Below are 17919 nucleotides of genomic sequence, written 5' to 3'. Positions count from 1 at the left end.
AAGATTGCGAAGAATGAATACCCTCTGAAACATTCAAAGATATTCCCGGCGCTGACTTTTTCAGCACCTAATATGAAATAACTTTGATCAGAACATCTGCGACGGACGGAGGATTCCTTGTGATGTGGTTAGAAAAATCCACAGTGTGAGCAGACTTTTTTTTTTTTTTTTAAAAAGCCATAAACCACTAATACAGCTTTTCCTTTTCAACGGCTTGAATGAGATCCGTTTTTCCTGTCCGCGTCCGTCCAACACAAGTTTTCCAAATATGTATCTAATTCACGCTTAAATACGTCGGCCGCCAATGACACCCAGAACCACGCCTCGGCTTTTGTCGGCTTTTGTCGGCGCTCCTCGGTTTAGGAGTCATTATTAAACAGACGAAAGAAAAACGCCACACGCCAATATATAAAATGCAGATGTGTATTTTCCGTTCTGCCGTATAAAACATAACGCTTTTGTGCAAAAAAAAAAAAAAAAAGATTCTGTAAATAAACTCATAATACAAAAAAAAAGTCATTTTAAGAAACAGCTGTTTTGATTTTTTTTTTCATAATTACAAAAAAACCAACAAGTATTTTTACATACAACAATTGACAGTGTGAGAAGAATTCCAAAATATTGTTGTAAAAGGTTAAAGTGGTTTTCAAAATGAACAGTTCATATATTTCTGGGGGGTTTTTCACCAAGAAAAGATGAATGTGGCATTTCGGGTGTTATCATTCCCATCATCCTCGGCCGATGAAAGCAACCTTCTAGAATGCCACAATTTGCCTTACCCCGGTCTACACATTATTGACCAAGTTCGAAAACAGCTCACACAAGGACCTCCACGAGCGGCTGAGATTCATAAAGGTGCGGCAGGCATGAAAACGGGAGTGAAATGCGCAAAATCTCACCTGTGGCAAAGGATTAATGATTTTGGGTCTATATCTGTAAAAATAAATATATATCGACTTTTTTTGGCCCCCCAAAAAAGAAAAAATTCACAAAGTGGTCGTGTCGCATACATATACCGGCTGGTAATTCTGTATATATATATATATATATATATATATATATAATCCTTAGCATGCGCGATTTTAGGCACTGAGCCCCTTACGTGCTTCCGAGACCCTTATAAATCGCAGACCCTTCGTATTCATTCTGCGGCTGATAAAAGTCATTTTTTTCCTCTAGATCTCCAGGAATAACCCAAATTCACTAAAACTCTACACTAAATCAAATAAATAGATGATAATGGAAAGAACGATTGTCACGCGGATACTTGCTGTATATTTTTATACAGTTGCATAGCAACAAAGAGATATAGAATATAAAGTGAAGTATGACGGTGTCTGTGGGCAGAACCCGGTGGCGCTGGGGGGTCCCGTACAAACTTCTATAACAATAACCTTCGCACCCCAAAGGGCCGGTAAATCTTTCGTACACAGAGAGTTTCTATAAAGCGGCACAAAGACAGAAGGTCAAATATGTGGGTTAAGAGATCCGAATGTTCTGATCTCTCTATGACATCATGGAAAGTGAGTGACAGAGAAAAAGCCTGATACATTTGGAATGAAATCTCAATGCTGATTGGCTTGTTGTTTTAAGCCAATCAGAGGGCACTTCTAATCATGGTCGCTGACCAGGAAATTCAGAAAACAGAAGACTATATATCAGAATATCTCTATATTTTATATAAGCGGAACTTTCCCCTCCCCCCAAACATTTCAGGTATTCAAAGCGGGACACCTTGCCTGAATGGCCACCATACGATGCGTCATACGATGGCCACATCCTCTGGTCAGGGGGGGATCAGAGGGTCTCCTCCTATTGCCCATCAGCCCCGCTACAGGGACTGTCCCTCGAAAACCGGGACACTTGGGATGTATGCTTACCTTTACACCAGCGGGGTCACACACACCTTGTCAGCAACGTACCTAAAAGCTTTAACTAATAATGATCATTAAAAGACCCTCGACTCTAAGGCAACGTGATTATAAAAAATAATGAAAAACTTCACTTTAAAAAAAAAAAAAATCCATTCCGAGGTTTTAAACGCGCAGCGTAACCATAGTAACCATAAAAATAGATTTTATCTGGCCGAGTAGGAGTGATGTATGATAAGTGAGCACAGATCGTTGTATGTCCGATGTTTATATATTTTCAGCGGGGTGTATATAGCGAATTATAACACGGAGATTAAACCGGAATGGATAACACTGAGTTATTTTATAATAAATCCATAGACCAGGGGATTCACCGTCCTCTACAAGCTCATAAAGGTCCTCAAGATATTTTTCTTCCCTTTTCCACTGGGTTGCTTTTTTTTTTTTTTTTTTGCCAATTTTTGTTTTTTTTGTAATTTCCAAACCAATATATTTTTTTTATATATATAAACAGCGTTCCTATATATATATATAAAATTTTCCACCCTAGTAAATGATTATTTAGACTGCTCCAAATAATATCTTGCGTCGGATAGATAATAAAAAATAACTAATTATAATCTGTTTTATTTATTGTAAATTATCTATGAAGAGGGTTTCTTTGCTGATCAAGCTTTCTCCTTAAAGGCACATTTTATCCCCGAGATAGTTAAGTGTTATTGCCTCTTTAAAATATGATATTAATTAAGAAATTTACCCTTTTCTGCTCAAAACATTGTGGGAAAAGGATCTTACACTATTGAAGAACCTCAATCAGAAATGATCTGTCAATTTTAGTGTGAAAAAAAGATAAAAAAACCCCATATATATATATGTCCCAAACGCCATACTCTTTGGTAGAACATATATATATATATATATATATATATTTTTTTTTTTTAAACATACTATTTTACTCAATGCGTCTTTCCCAAGTTGTGTGAACACCAACAGTTGTCAAGGCGATGACCACACATCAGTCTTCGCCTTTAGTTAAGTCTTGGCGCCTATGTTTTTTTTGACATTTTGCGTAATCTGCCAACATATAACCCGAAACGGATACTTTTGTCGCCACATTGAGAACGGGCTCCCCGTCCACCTCTATAGATTCTAACTTCACAGAAGAAATGCGTTGGGAAAAGTCCGATTACCACCTGGAATGACCTACGTTCAATAAAAATATATCATATAAAAAGAATTTTAACGTCTTTGTTATGTTTCACTGCGTAATAATATTTATCGAAAGCGTTCGTAATTTACAAGTCCGCGGAAATGATCGACTCGTTGTGCCCGTTGATGTCGGAGTCTTCCAGTAAAGATGTTTGTTTAATGTCCATTTTGTATAATTTGTTGGCCTTGCTGCCGAAAGACTGCACTCCTATGCTACTCGGATGGCTCTGAATAGACATATGAGATAATAGCGGGATATTCGCATCCTGGTTGGACCCCGAAGAGGGTAAACTGGTCACGTGGCCGGTGCTGGTCGAACCGCTTGCGCTGCTGGGGGAACGGCTTTTCGGAGGTGGGCAGTGCTGGATTACCCTCGGCGGACCTTGTGGTTGATAATGAGCCGTCGGGAAAGCAGCGTATCCTGGTGGGATTGGGTAGCCATTGATTGGTATGAATCTCTGATTCTGAGGTATTGGACCACCAATGAAGCCAGCTATCTGCGCCTGAGGCATTGCTTGCGCTGAGTATAGAAAGTTGGGGTATCTTTGATTACTCAAGTTGCTAACCGGGCTGGCACTCAGCGACGTTGTCTGAGTGGTGGCATTGCCACCAGAAGGAGTGGTGGAACTCGTATGACTTGAAAGTCCTTCCCACGTTCTCAGCCTCGCATGGACATCCTTGAATCTGGGTCTTCGAGACGGTATTTCTTGCCAACACTCGGTCATTAAACTGTACATCCGCTGGGGGCAATCTTCAGAACACGGGAGCAGCTGCCTTTTCCGAACCATCTCTATGACCTCCTGGTTGCTGAATCCGTAATACGGCTGAAGCCCGAAGCTGAATATTTCCCAAAGCACCACCCCAAAAGACCATATGTCTGAATCGGTGGCAAATTTCCCATACATGATGGCCTCTGGAGGCATCCAGCGAATGGGGAGAAGAGAATTATTTTGAACTCTGTAGTAATCGGCTGAGTAGATATCCCTTGAAAGTCCGAGGTCTGAGATCTTAACGTGTAGTTGCTCCCCAACCAGTATATTCCGAGCTGCCAGGTCTTTATGGACAAAAAAATGGCTCGATAAATATTCCATCCCTGCTGCGATCTGGATGGCGATGTGCAAGAAGTCGCCGTGATCCAGACTCGATTTCACCGTGCCGTCCTCGTCACTGCTGCAGCCGACGTCGGAATGAGGAGACCTCATGATGAGGAATTCATGGAGGTCCCCATGATTCAGGAATTCGAAGAGCAGACAAACCGGTTGCTCTTGGGTGACTACTCCAAGGAGGCCGACGATGTTCGGATGATGCAGTTCAGCCAATAGCGAAGACTCTTGTTGAAACTCCGACCACTGCTGTGGGTTGTTGTAGTCCTTTAGAGTCTTGATGGCAACGAGTTGAGCGTGGTCCATCCCGGGAAGGTAAAGATGTCCTTTGTATATCTTTCCAAACGAGCATTCGCCCAGTTCCTCCATGAACCTCACCGCGGACAGGGGCAGCTCCTTCACTTTGCTCTGCATGGAAATAAAAAACGTCCATTAAACTCTCAAGAAGAAGGCAGCTCTTCTTTCACTTATACTGACATGAATATAAAATTATAGAAACGATATCAAAACATGGATCTAGCCTTCAAAAAAGAACCGGGACTAGAATCTATGACTACTGAATTGTTAAAATTTTTATGGTTTTTTTGCATTCTATCCGAATTCTAGATATAGTTCTGTATCTAGAATTCGGATAGAACGCTAAAAAAACCCATAAAATTTTAACAATATCGGCCAAGAAGATCTGTTAAGTGCTCAGCAGTTTCCGGCCCATTTTAAATAATGTATCTATTGTAATATTATTGGCCCTTGGTGCTTATAACCTTATAATTCCCAGCATGCACCTGACCTACTCTTCCTGATTGGCTACTGATATTGAACCTGTGGAACTGGCGGATAATGGAGGCCATATATACGAGATATAATATTCAAAGTAACCATCTCTCTCACTCAGGGCCGTACTGGGGTTAACGAGGCGGCCCTGGGCACTTTAAGGCCGGTGACCACCTAATGACATAAGGCCGGCGACTGGATGTGACGTATGAAGTGATGTCGGCCATATTGGACTATTGGACTTGGATAACCAGCCCAAGCCTCATTTTCCATCCATTTCTCATCTGACGTCGCCCCTACGTTAATAACAAAGAACGTCGACTTAGTACCCGTTCATCGCGCAATTAAGAAGGCTAGAAATATCATCGACGAATAGATGAACCCAAAGCCCGTTGGAGATATTTGGCAGCCAGGAAATTAGCCATTGTTGGAGAACAGATGTTTTGAGTTACCTAAATCCTTTAGGCCAAACTTGTTTAGGTCTGGCATATAGTAAATTATATTTCAGTAATGAAAGTGAGATGACCTCTGTCTAACCTCAGTTAGCGTTGGCCGACATCGGCCGACGGGGAGGAAAAAAAATAAAAAAATAAACCATAAACTGCTTCATCGCAGACTATTATTCTACCCGCGTTTGGTTTGGTTACACAATGATGTGTCATGTGACACAATACGCAAAGTGTTAAGAAAACCGAAATAAAAATAATATTAGCAACGGGAATCCAGCCAAGATAAACCAATCCAATAATAAAAAATTTAAAAAAAATCAGAAATCCCGAATCTGTCTCTTTATCAGTAGGTTTTTTTTTTTTGTTTTTTTTTAGTGCGTTTGGTCCTCTGCCTAAAAAAATCATAAAAACGTAAATGTGTATTTATTTATTTTAATGTTCGGCTTAACAATAAACATGTGAGATCTGTCTTTAAAACTCACTGCGTTTATAGAGTTTAGATCTAAAATTTGGCCCTAGAATTTTGGAAACATTGGCCAAAAATACAGTAAACGGAGCTGAAGTGAAGTCGTCTTTTGTCGATGTTCAAACAAATTGTGATGATTGATAATTCTATTTATTCTCTTTATTGATAGCAGATCCTGTAACAGCAGATATGGAGACGAAGCGGAATGCACGGGGGGGGGGATGTACAGGGGGAGTCAGGTCGGGTCTCACTATGATTTAGGAAAAAGAGGCACTAAAAAAGATTTATCCGCTAAGATATCATTCTAACAAGTGCAGGATAAAAGTAAGAAAAAGGAAAAATACTTTAAGTCTTCAAATCTAAGTCTGAAAAAGGATTTATTTACGGAGGACGGGGGCTCTTAAAATATTTAAATATTACAAGCTGCGTAATGTAAAAAAAAAATTCAAAGAATCTGTAAGTTCCCTTTAGCAGCGCTGATGTTAAACGGGATCTCCCTCTATTTTTTTTTATTTCTAATATCAGATTAAAATGAAGTTTTTAGAAATATTGCAGTTTTCCTTTTTTTTTTACCCCAGTTGTAGTTATTTGCCCCATAATATAAAGTTTTCAGGCAGCTGCATATCAGCCATTTGTATGATTCTCGCTCTGTTATCTGAACCCTGATCTACTAAACACCACGACTCCTTATCATACTGCCTGTGGGGAACAATAGAATGGCTCAGTCTTAATCACCCAGCCAGACTCTCTGACTAATGAAAGTCTATGGAGGAACGGACTTCATTAGCATCGCCGTAAAGCATCAGCTCAGTGTGGGGTTTGAGCCGGGAAAGTCACCCAAAATATCACATGACTGATGACTTTGCCGCATGTCTCACCTTCGGCTTGTAGGCATTTAGCATGGACATCTCCACGTTCTGTCCCCGGACGTGCTTCGGCTGTCTCTGCAGCTGCGGCGATGAGGCCTTCTGGTTATTTCGGCAGATACAAATGAAGAAGAACAAGAGGGCGATGGCCAGGGGGATGGCCACGCTGGGAATGAGAATGTACAAGATCTCCATTTTGTTTTTTTCTTTAGAATCTTTTGAGTCTGGAAAAAAAAAAAAGATCTATTTTAGCGCAAATAAAATATTAAAAACATTAGCGTTGCTTATTGTGCCTGGTCGCCCGTTTCTCCTGCTGTAAAGACTCAAACCTTAATCAGTCGTTGGTCTCGTCTTAGATTCAGGAGCCGTATGTCTATCCCATTCATTTAATTGAGTCACCTGCATTCAAGCAGGGATATCAACCATAACATACTGGGAGCAAAAGCACCAACTGGGAGTCTTATATATATATATATATATATATATATATATATATATATATGATCACAGTGTGGGGGGGGGGAATAGGAAGGAGTCAGACTGTGTGACCCCGAGAATCTGCCCCTAAAAACCCTAAAAAAACATGAAGAGAAATTTGCGAAACATTCAGATCTGATAGACCGACTTCCGCAATGTTTCTGGGACAAAATACTACAATTTACTTTAAGTAAAAATGGTAAATTCTTCACCTTCAGTGACGGTTATAAGAAGATCTTTGGAACGTTAGATAAAAAAAAAACATCGATCTAGAATCCAAATTATAAAAATGAAATAAAAAAAATGGATGACAAAATTTGGAAAAATTCCCACAGAATCAGGAATCTGAAACGGAATTTAGAAAACTGAGATTACAAGACCCCCGCTGTCCGTGGCGAGCGCCGGGTCACCCGCTAGGAAGCGGACGGTTATTATGTCATTTTCCGCGTAGTTTCAGAAAATCATTTGAAATGTAATCTCGCGGATAATCTCTGCTTTCCTGGTAAACTCCAAAAAAACTAACATTTTGTGTGATTGTTTGGAATCAGAAGCAAAGGGGGCAGAGTTTGTTTTCCGGGGGTTTCCTGTATGAGATATTATGGCTTTCGTTGGAAGAGACGTCCTTTCATTCGCCACAAAAGAGTTTCTGTGCGGACAGCGTGCGGCGCGGAGCTCCGAGACCCTGAAATATTCTCCCTTACCATAAAAGAAACTCGTTTATATTCATTCACCTAAACCCTCCGCAACACCGCAGCCGGCAGGAGAGCTGAACGTTTCAACTTCCCGACTTCACTCGGCCCCAAGGAGCTGCCCCAGCAAGAAGAGCTGAGCTGGCCCTGTATAATGTATAGTTAAATCAGCGAGCCGGCCCCTGTATAATGTATAGATAAATCAGCGAGCCAGCCCCTGTATAATGTATGGTTAAATCAGCAAACCAGCCCCTGTATAATGTATAGTTAAATTAGTGAGCCGGCCCCTGTATAATGTATAGTTAAATCAGTGAGCCGGCCCCTGTATAATGTATAGTTACATCAGTGAGATACCCCGTGTAATGTATAGTTAAATCGGTGAGATGCCCTGTATAATGTATGGATAAATTTGTGCGCCGGCCATGTAAAAAAAAAAAAAAGGGAATTGTAAAACTGGGCAAATGGGTGGCCGGGCGATACGAAAACGCAGAATAAAGTAATAATAATGATAAAAATAATAATAATAATAATAATGATAATAATAATAATGATAATAATAATAATAATAATGATAATAATAATAATAATAATTACCGCAGGCGGGGATGTCGCAGAGCTCATGCTTGACGTTTTCATCCAGCGTGAAGCACCACGGGGCCTCCCTCTGGTTCCCGGGGTTCCTGCAGTAGGAATGCCCCCCGTTGAGCTCCGGGTAGCGGAAGGCGTTGTACGAGTGAATGTGCGGATACTGCGAATTCCAAGGCTGGCACTGGCGCCCCGATCTGGTGGCGCTCGCCGTGCCGCGATATTCCACCCCGGTGCCGTTATAACACTTGTGGTCTGAGGTAAAATAAATAAGGACATTCTGGCTATAGTTACATTTACAACTTTGTAACAAAGTATTACAAATCAATGTTTATACCCCAAACGCCAAACTCTTACTACTGTGCAGAGGAATCGGACGAAGCTCAGAGGGGAGCTATCATGATGTCATAAATGTGGCATCGCATCATTAAACTAAATAGTTTGTTGAGTTTATAAAAAAACTATCCCATTGTACAGCACTCCCGAATATGAAGGCGCTATATGAATGAAGAAACATTAATATTTGTTTTCGTTTACTTATAATATTCAACCTAATCTAACTTTATGGCTTTATGGAGTTAGCGGGGGCTCAGATACACCCTAAAGAGGTGTTTGGTGGGTTTAATTATTATTAAAAACTGACATCGTATCCATCTAGAAACTACTTAGCAACAATTTAACGTTGCATTAATTAAATGAAAGGCTGTATCTTAATATGAAATATATATCTTCCTCCTGGTATAGATTTGGGTTGATTTATTAAAGGCAAATGAATGTGTTTTTTATTAAAAAAAAAAAAAAAAAAAATTAAAAAAAAGAGCTTCGGAATCCCATACAGACAGATTCATTAAAAAAACTAATTCCATAAAATATTAGAAATTTTTTAATAAGTTAAGGAAAAGTTTTGTTGTTGGAAGTAAAGAAAACGTACTTTTTGACCGTTTACAGTAAGGTATTTTTCAGGAAAAAGAAAACATGGGTTATTTGTTAAAAATTGCAGATTTTTTTTTTGTTCCTCCCCCCTCGAGGTTTGAGAAGCTCTGGGAAATTCACTTCTCTGCCGTCGTATTGTAAAAGCAAAGCCCAAAAAAGAAATACAGTGGACAACAAGAAGGAAAGCCCCCCCCCCGTTAGACAATCGTCAATGAAGCATCATTGTTGGAAATCATTCATGTGAATGAATGAGGGGGGGGGGAATGAGCGATGGACAAAAAAATAATTGTGCGACTCGGTAACCGGCCGGCGTTGAGTGTGGTTGGTGCTCTTGGCAGTAGATTGAGTTGAGTTTAACTCCAATGCAAGGTAAAGGTATCTCAATTGGGTCAACCAGTTGAACTTACTTTTATTGATGGGTTCTGCCATCGGAATCCCGATGCGTATGCAGCCGCTCGCCTCGGGGCTGTCCGGCTGCGGGAGATCCTCACAATTGGGCAACTTCAATCTCATTAGAATCATGGGATTGGATCGGGCGAAGATGTACTCGGCCTGGCACAGGACGTTCTCCAGAATCTCGCACTCGTCTCGGCAAAGGTCCCGAGGTTTTGGGGAAGCTGAAGCTTCGTCGCAGTACGGGAAGGCGTAGTGACATAAGGAAGGGATGGCGAATTGCGAGCACTTATCGGAGAGATGATTGGACGTGCCGATCATGGTGAAGGCGGCTGAAAGAGAGAAGGAACACCGGGGGGGGGGGGTCAACAACGTCCTGTCCTGCTACAGAAAATGGTAGACGAATAAGAGGTTAGGGGGGGTAAACCAGAGGGTCAGAGGCTTAGATGGAAGGGAAGGAAGTTTTACTTTACTGAGGGGGTGGTAGATAAGTGGAACAGCCTCCCAGCAGAAGTGGTAGAGGGTAATACAGTGAGGGTATTATACATGCATGGGATAGACATACGGCTCCTGAATCTAAGACGAGACCAACGGCTGATTAAGGTTTGAGTCGTTAGAGCAGGAAAAGATGGGCTTCGTTTTTTTAAATGCACGTCGTTCGGAAAAATGGAGTGTTTTGTATAAGAAAAAACCCCCCCAACGAGTTCGTTTGAAGTACCTGTGATTTGATTTTCAATCTCTCCTTGCATATGTAGAGACTCCATGTAAATCGTCCGGTTCCCGATGAATCTTGCGCAGGCGATTCCTCTGTACGGCTGGCAGTACCCGTCCTCCTCAAATTCATCTCTAGGAATAAGAAACACGCAGACGCCGTGAGATGCGGCCAGCAGAGGGCACTATAACAATACAATTCATATACCCCTCCGGAAGATGCCATTCGTTGCTATCTGGGTTGCCATTGGGATCCAGAGGCCGGTGACATCTTGCAGCGGCTGGCTGGGAGTGATGGGCCAAGCCAATGATCATGCTGGCTGCCACTTTATAATTTGTGTATAAAACTACCAACTGCCTTCAATATCAAGAGATAGTCCCTTGTTTCAGTGCCTACAGAAGGGTTTGACAGAGGTCTTAAACTTGTGCCTGGCTATAACTAATATATTTAATGATTATTTTTTTTAATGATGTTCTTACATGGCTTTTAAATGGTTAAGAGCAGTATGCAATTGTACAGCGCTACGGAATATGATGGTGCTACACGGCAATGCTATGCACAGCACTTAATGGTGGTAATACCTTCTGCTACCTACAGGTGGCAGTAAATTATCCACCGACGACTGAGCCGGCAACCTTTCCATGTTAGAACTTACTGCTTTCGCTGATCCCAATGAAATCTGCACTGAGGCATCATGGGAAACAACAGAAAATTTACATAAAATGCCCAGATCATGTCTTTGGTGTGATGTCAGAGCTGGAAAGTCTAAATCCAAATCATTTATAGAACAATAAATAAAAGTTAAAAAAATGAAAACCGAATGGTTTTCACTGCTGGATTCCATTAGGGTTTTTACCCCGGTGACGGTTCTTTAGGGGAATTGGGGGGCAGTGATGTCGAGGGAGATAGCACTTTAGTTTTTTACAGACTGATTACGTGGTAATGGTTAATTGATGATGTCACAGGCTCCAAATTGCAATTAGCACTTTATATACGAAGGCCTACCCACCTCCCCAATATTTCAGCCAATCACATGCACGACTTTCGCTGATCCGAGGATTATTGTGATTATTATTTATTGTCTTTCGTAGCGCCATCGTATATAGCGGTGCTGTACGCTGGGTAAACAAGGCAGCGGCCAAAACACCGACCCCCAGCCCTGAGAAAGAGGAAAGTGACCTCTGAGACCCCGTTTTACTCTGAAACTCTCGGTCAAACCCCGGCAGACTCAAAGGATCCACATGTACGCCAATCAGCCTTCGTGGGGCCCCTAGGACTTCATTTTGCTATTAATTTCCCTACTCATCGTGACTTTCCCCTGAGAGCGCCGAGCGTCCAAGTCCTTCGAAACAACAGCATTTGTAGATTTAATAATCCGTACAATCAGAGCTAATTTGTTCGATTGCGTAGAAGGAACGGCACCGAGTTAAAATTCCATCTTTCTATAAAATCCTGAGGATCCATATATATATCTATCATGTTATCATATATATGCCGCAGCGCTGCCTTTCAATTAAACTCGAACGTCCCTTTAATTACCCCAATGCCACTTGTTTATAGAACTGGGAAAGCGCCTGCTGCGGCTCCAACGTTCTTTTTTTTCCTGTAAAATGATTCCGAACGCCGGGTTCTCGCACGCACTTGGGTCTTGCAGCCGCGTGACCGTGCATTTGTTCCGCTTCATCATACATGCAAGTCCTTCTAATGACGATTTGGCGGTAAGCGATACGGCATCGCCCTAGCAAAACAGCACAGATTTCAGTCGAAATAACTCAGCGGGATTATAATAACAATAATTACTAATAGGGAATAAAAGGGGGGCCAATCAGAACAGGCCAAATACATAGTCAGTAGCTACAATGTATCATTTTGGCAAATGCCCAACGGGCCGCTGGCCAACAGCTCCCCATATCCCCGATCCTATCCAGCCATTGGCTGCATAGGTGGCCGCCGGCCTTAAAGTGCCGGGGACGTCTCTTTATACCTGGTATGGGGCTGCTTGGCGCATGTCGGTAAATAGCATGCATGTATGGTTTGCGTGGGGGCTTTCGAAAAGGAACTCCTCTTTCTTTTTTTGGATTATGACCTGGTTGAGGATTTAAGATGCATTCCTAAAAAAATAAAAATAATAAAAAATATAGCATTTTCCCACCGCCGGACGTATGTAAAGTAAGTTTAGGATCCAAATTATTAGATTTATTATTGAAAAGCATTAGCGAGCGGGGGATGGAAATGTATGAAACAAAGTGTTAGTCTTGTAAACAAAAAACATAAAAAAAAAAAAAAAAAAAAAATGAAATAAAATGGATTTTGCACTTGGGCAGAATGCAGAACTTTAAAGAGCGCTCCCTGCGCGGTTTTAATCTCGTTACAAACATCTGCTGTGAAGTCACATAAAGTGTAAATGTACAAAAAAACAAAAACAAAGTGTAATGTACCGTGATTTATACCCTATAAAAAAAAGGATCAGAAACAAGCGGGGGGGGGGGGGGGTGTTCAGCTGTTACGAGCCACGGAAATATATAGATTGTGATCTGAACATAAATCAAAGTTTTATTAAATGTAAACATTCAGGACGGAGCCCTGGAAGTTTACGGCTTCCACTAATAATACAGAAATACGGTGTTTGCGTTTGTTTGAACATTCTAGAAGATGCAGGAGCGATGGACTTTTTGTGATTTGGCGTGCGGACTCTGACAATCATTTTTATTGGAACCTGAGAATTATTTGTCAGGCGGAACCTGTAAACCTTGAGAATCTGACATCACAAACCATGCGATTTCCATACAGATGTTTCTTAAACAGGCGATTCTGGGTGCAGTAAGTAGTGGGGGGGAAAGGGGGCGCTAGAGAGGCACGGTGATTCACAAGGAAGGAAGAGAGAGAGAGAGGAACTTGTGCCTCATTATTTTTATATAATGTTGAAATCATGTCTGTAAAAAGCTTAGATTTCAAGCTTTCGAAAGAAATTACATTCTGAAAATATTGCTTAATATTAAAAATATTATTTAAAAAAAAAAATCTTTAAATATGTTTTTTTTTAATCCTTTCCAGATTCAAACAACACAGGAGCTTCTCACCCTGATCTCACCCGGCGTGTTTATAAATCATAAAACTGATAAATATTCCCAGATTCTGAATTTTTTTTTTTTTTAAATTCAATCTATTTATGGAAAACCAAATCAACCGCCAATAATTTATACCTGCAACTCAACAAGTAGCCACAAGGGGGTATCCAGAGTAGATTAAAGATTAATTGTCCCAGAAACAGGATCCTTTCTGAGCCTCATCTATGAGTTTTTACTGAGTTCTAGAGCATATAAAAAGCTCATCGGAATTCTGACAGCTGGAGTAACGCGTTATAATTATACTGGGATTTATCTTTCGTTTCATGAAGCTTATGCTTGACTCCGAATGCCAGGAAAGGATGAGAAAAGGCCCAGGAAGGAGGATGGGGGTCAATGCCAAAAAAATGTGAATTAATGGAAGACCGAGGAGCCTCCTTCAGCTCACAGCCAGCAAAAGGCGCTAAGTTTATATAGAAAGTCTTCAATGAATGTAAACATTTCCATCTGCGTTTGAATGAGCCACTTTACGCTGCATTAACGTCTCGGCTGAAAAGCTCGACTTGTGCAGCGAAAAAGAAATATCTGCTAAGACTCTTAGAAAGTATTTGACAAGAAGAACTCTAAAGAAATGTTTTTCCTTCTACTAACGGAATATTTCTCAGGATGTCTTCTTCTAGAAATAACGGACCGAGAAAACCCTAACTAGACCAAGGGTTGTCCACTCCATATGTCAGGGGTGTCCAACCCGTGGCCCTCCAGCTCCTGCAGGACTACATCTCCCATAATGCTCTTGCAGCTAAGGGGCTGGCTGAGGAGTATGGGAGATGCAGTCCTGCAGCAGCTGGAGGGCCGCAGGCTGGACACCCCTGTGTGGTTGGTGAGAATACTTTCCTATCACCCTACTATTTATAACATGTTTTGGGAAATCTCCTCCCCCGCTTGAAAGAAACTGAGAAAAATACGTCAAATTTATTTTTATATTTATTTGAATTATTTTTTAAATATTTTTCATGCGTGTTTCCATTTTTGGCTAACGTGTAATATCTGGACGCTACTTCCTGTCTGCAAACTTCACCGGGTTCCTTGCTTTATGGCAGCGGTAATTTAGACAATGATACCAGAGGAGGGCTGTGGGACTACAGGATCTAACTGTAGCTGTGAGCAGTAAGATTAAGTCTTGTTTGGCACCTTAATAAGGTACGGTGATCGCCTCGCTCGCAAGTAAATACAGCAAATATATACCCGAAATGTTTATAACGTTATTTCTATCAGAGAAATAATGTCAAAGCCCCCCCCCCCCCAGCTCCTAGTAAATCATTTTGACAGAAAAACGTGTCAAGTCCTGAAAGTCCCCAAGTTACCGGCTCTCCCTAAAATCCTTGAGCTTCATAAATCCGTCGGGGATGTCAAAGAGAGTGATTTGTGGCCATTTTTCCCTCCTTCCCGGGCATTTCAACATTTTTTTAATAGAATCTTAAAATCAGGGCCATCCTGTCCTAAGGGATACAATTTGTTTTTTTAAGTCACGTTCCACGGACTTCTCATTTATAACAATCAGCTTCTGATTTTATTTTATTTTTTGTTATCTAACGAACCCAGAAATATGAGATTATTTCCAATAATCATTCTTTCATAATATGGAAGTTCCACGCTCGGAAAAGGATTGCTTCTCAGAAAGCCCCCCCCGCACACGGCCTGAAACCTTCTGATTAACCCTCTGCGATGTCGTCTCCAATTAGAAATTGTTTTCGTTGAGACGAATCAGATTTCTATCAAGACGTAAACAGTTTTTGTTCAAGGTGGCCGGCTGAGTGTCCTAATCACAGCTGGGCTGGGACTCGGAAGGCTGCACTTTGGGGTCCGACACATACCCGGTACATTCTATAAAGATAGTATAAACCCAATGGGCCGAATAATACAAAAAAGCCGCAAAACCAAACAAAACATTATTATATCAAAAAAGCCAATATTTATATAGATTTGCTGTTTCGCAAAGCTTTAGTTGACAACGTGGCTCCTTTAACCAGAGACGAACATTTCAGGGCCGTGTTAAAATCACCGCCGCAGCCTTTTGACAATAAGGGATTTACTGAGCGCTCTAAAAATCTGCGTTGATGGCAACAGAGAATTTTCACCTCTCAGTGCCTTCTTCTTGGGTCACATCTGCACTTGTCTCTTGTACTTAGCATGCTTTGGCCCTAGTGGCTGCTCAGATTGTATAATGTAATATAATGTTACATAGTTTGCCAGAGCATTTCTTGGTTATACGGGGGTTAACGAGAGCTGTCCGAAGTCATTTTTATAGACAAACCCGAATTTCAGGATAGTTTTAAAGAAAAACCTACAGGACCCCAACCGCCGCTCAATTAAAGTTTTGCCCACATCTGGAATTAATCGGAAGTAGGATTTCTAAAAAGCTGCCATTGGATTTCTGTTTTTTCCCCAATGACAGCTGAATGAGTGTGCGTGAAAATCCAGCACGTCGCCCGATTGCGCTGCATGAACCCCACGTCCGCTCCTTCTGTTATTTGCTTACGAGACGCGCCAGAGCCCAGTCACCGAATCTATAGAATACCTTCAAGAAAACGCAGAGTGTCTTATTCACTAATGTTTTATGTAACTTGTAGACTCGTGCATTCAAATTCGTACCAATTTTAATTTTAACAAATTAAGGTAATTTGTTAATTTGTATGAATGTCTGAAAACGAGTAAAGAGCCCCAGGAAAACAAATAAAAAGGAAGGAAGAAGCTTCCTTTGAAATGTGTTTTTGTTTCCTCGCTCTCTCTCTCACTCTCTCCCTACTTTCTTTGACAATGGCTTCCCCATCTCCGCTTCCCCAGCTCTGCTTCCCTCCATCTCCGCTTTCCCAGCTCTGCTTCCCTCCATCTCAGCTTTCCCAGCTCTGCTTCCCTCCATCTCCGCTTTCCCAGCTCTGCTTCCCTCCATCTCAGCTTTCCCAGCTCTGCTTCCCTCCATCGCTGCTTTCTTCTGCCTCCGCTTCCCCGTCTCCGCTTCCCCAGCTCCGCTTCCCTGTCTCCGCTTCCCCAGCTCCGCTTCCCTGTCTCCACTTCCCCAGCTTCGCTTCCCCGTCTCCGCTTCCCCAGCTTTGCTTCCCTCTGTCTCCGCTTCCCCATCTCCGCTTTCCCAGCTCTGCTTCCCTCTGTCTCCGCTTCCCTGTCTCCACTTCTACTATATACTCTACTATCCTCTCTTTTCTCTATCTCTGCTTCTCCCTGTCTGCATTCTTCTCTCCTCTTCTGCCTACAAAACAGGGCAGAGCACCCGCGTTCACCGCAGAGACAACCTCACCCCCCCCACTGTATAGACCAACAAAGAAACAAAAAAAATTGTCCAAGTCGTTGTTGGGTCATGTACACATTTCTAGTAACTAGCAAGTTAACCTGATGAGGGACATCAGGGGAGGAAAAAGGCACTTGGAGGCCCAAATAACAACTGTTCCGCCTTAAAATGAGTAACATGGAAGCTATGGACATTTAGAGCATTTTTGTAAACAAATCATTTTGTTCGTGGATCTTCTCCGGTCTACTAGAGTCCAGTTGGAAAGCCTTCTCCTCAAGGACGTTTTCTTTGCAGATTTTGATTTGAAATGAACCGTATTGATGACAGAGAAAACTTCACAGACTAAACCTTCCGCAGCGTAATAAACCAACGCTCGGCTGTTCCACTTCGAGATGTCAAGCTTTACAAGCTCTCCTGTTGCTAAAATGATATCTCTAATAAAACAAACAGCTGGAATAAAAAAATCCAATTCACGAGTGTGTGGAAATATGGCAGCTTTACAATCGAGCGGTGATACATTGGGTATCCGGACAGACACACTGTATCCACGGTGTACGGGTGGGCTGAGTGTTTCGCGAAGCGCGGCTACTGCCCTGTCCGGTTGCGTATGTGTTCATTTACTTTGTTCTTAATGGTATTTGGCTGATCTCCAGAATTCTAAAAATGCCGGCAGTGGGGCTGCTCAGATCTCTGACCCTCGGAATAACAACACGGTGGAATGAGTTATAAGGCATTACGTGTAACATCAGTCAATAATAATGGCCAACACGTCTCTGATGTTGACCCACAGCGCTCCCCATGTCGATTGGTCTCTGTCCCATGTTGGATGAGGGACATCACCATCTAGTGACTTAACCCCAGAGGATGGAAATATTGTGAGATGTGGGATATGGAAGATGTTATTCCGAATGTTTCACTACAGCAATAACTAAAGGCTACACCTTCTGATACAGCGAGGGAATGTAAACATGCGTGGGATAGACATACGGCTCCTGAATCTAAGACGAGACCAACGACTGATTAAGG

General features: G+C 41.8%; 1 protein-coding gene across 1 annotated transcript in view; it reads right to left on the bottom strand.

Annotated features, from left to right (window-relative positions):
- Positions 1–3166: 3166 nt before the first annotated feature.
- LOC149276037 (inactive tyrosine-protein kinase transmembrane receptor ROR1-like) overlaps positions 3167–17919 on the bottom strand; it is a 60730-nt gene continuing 45977 nt past the window's right edge. The window contains exons 5-9 of the mRNA XM_089503969.1: positions 10531–10658; positions 9827–10144; positions 8496–8741; positions 6748–6959; positions 3167–4591 (exon numbers count right to left, since the gene is read on the bottom strand). Of these exons, the coding sequence (XP_089360095.1) occupies positions 3167–4591; positions 6748–6959; positions 8496–8741; positions 9827–10144; positions 10531–10658 (2329 nt within the window). The remainder of the gene's footprint in view (positions 4592–6747; positions 6960–8495; positions 8742–9826; positions 10145–10530; positions 10659–17919) is intronic.

This window comes from Sceloporus occidentalis, unplaced genomic scaffold (assembly GCF_023333645.1).
Source record: "Sceloporus occidentalis isolate IW3139 unplaced genomic scaffold, rSceOcc1.0.p SCAF_249, whole genome shotgun sequence".
NCBI classification, from domain to species: Eukaryota; Metazoa; Chordata; class Lepidosauria; order Squamata; family Phrynosomatidae; genus Sceloporus; species Sceloporus occidentalis.
Note: the sequence above shows the minus strand (reverse complement) of the source record. Positions and strands in the feature narration are given on the sequence as shown.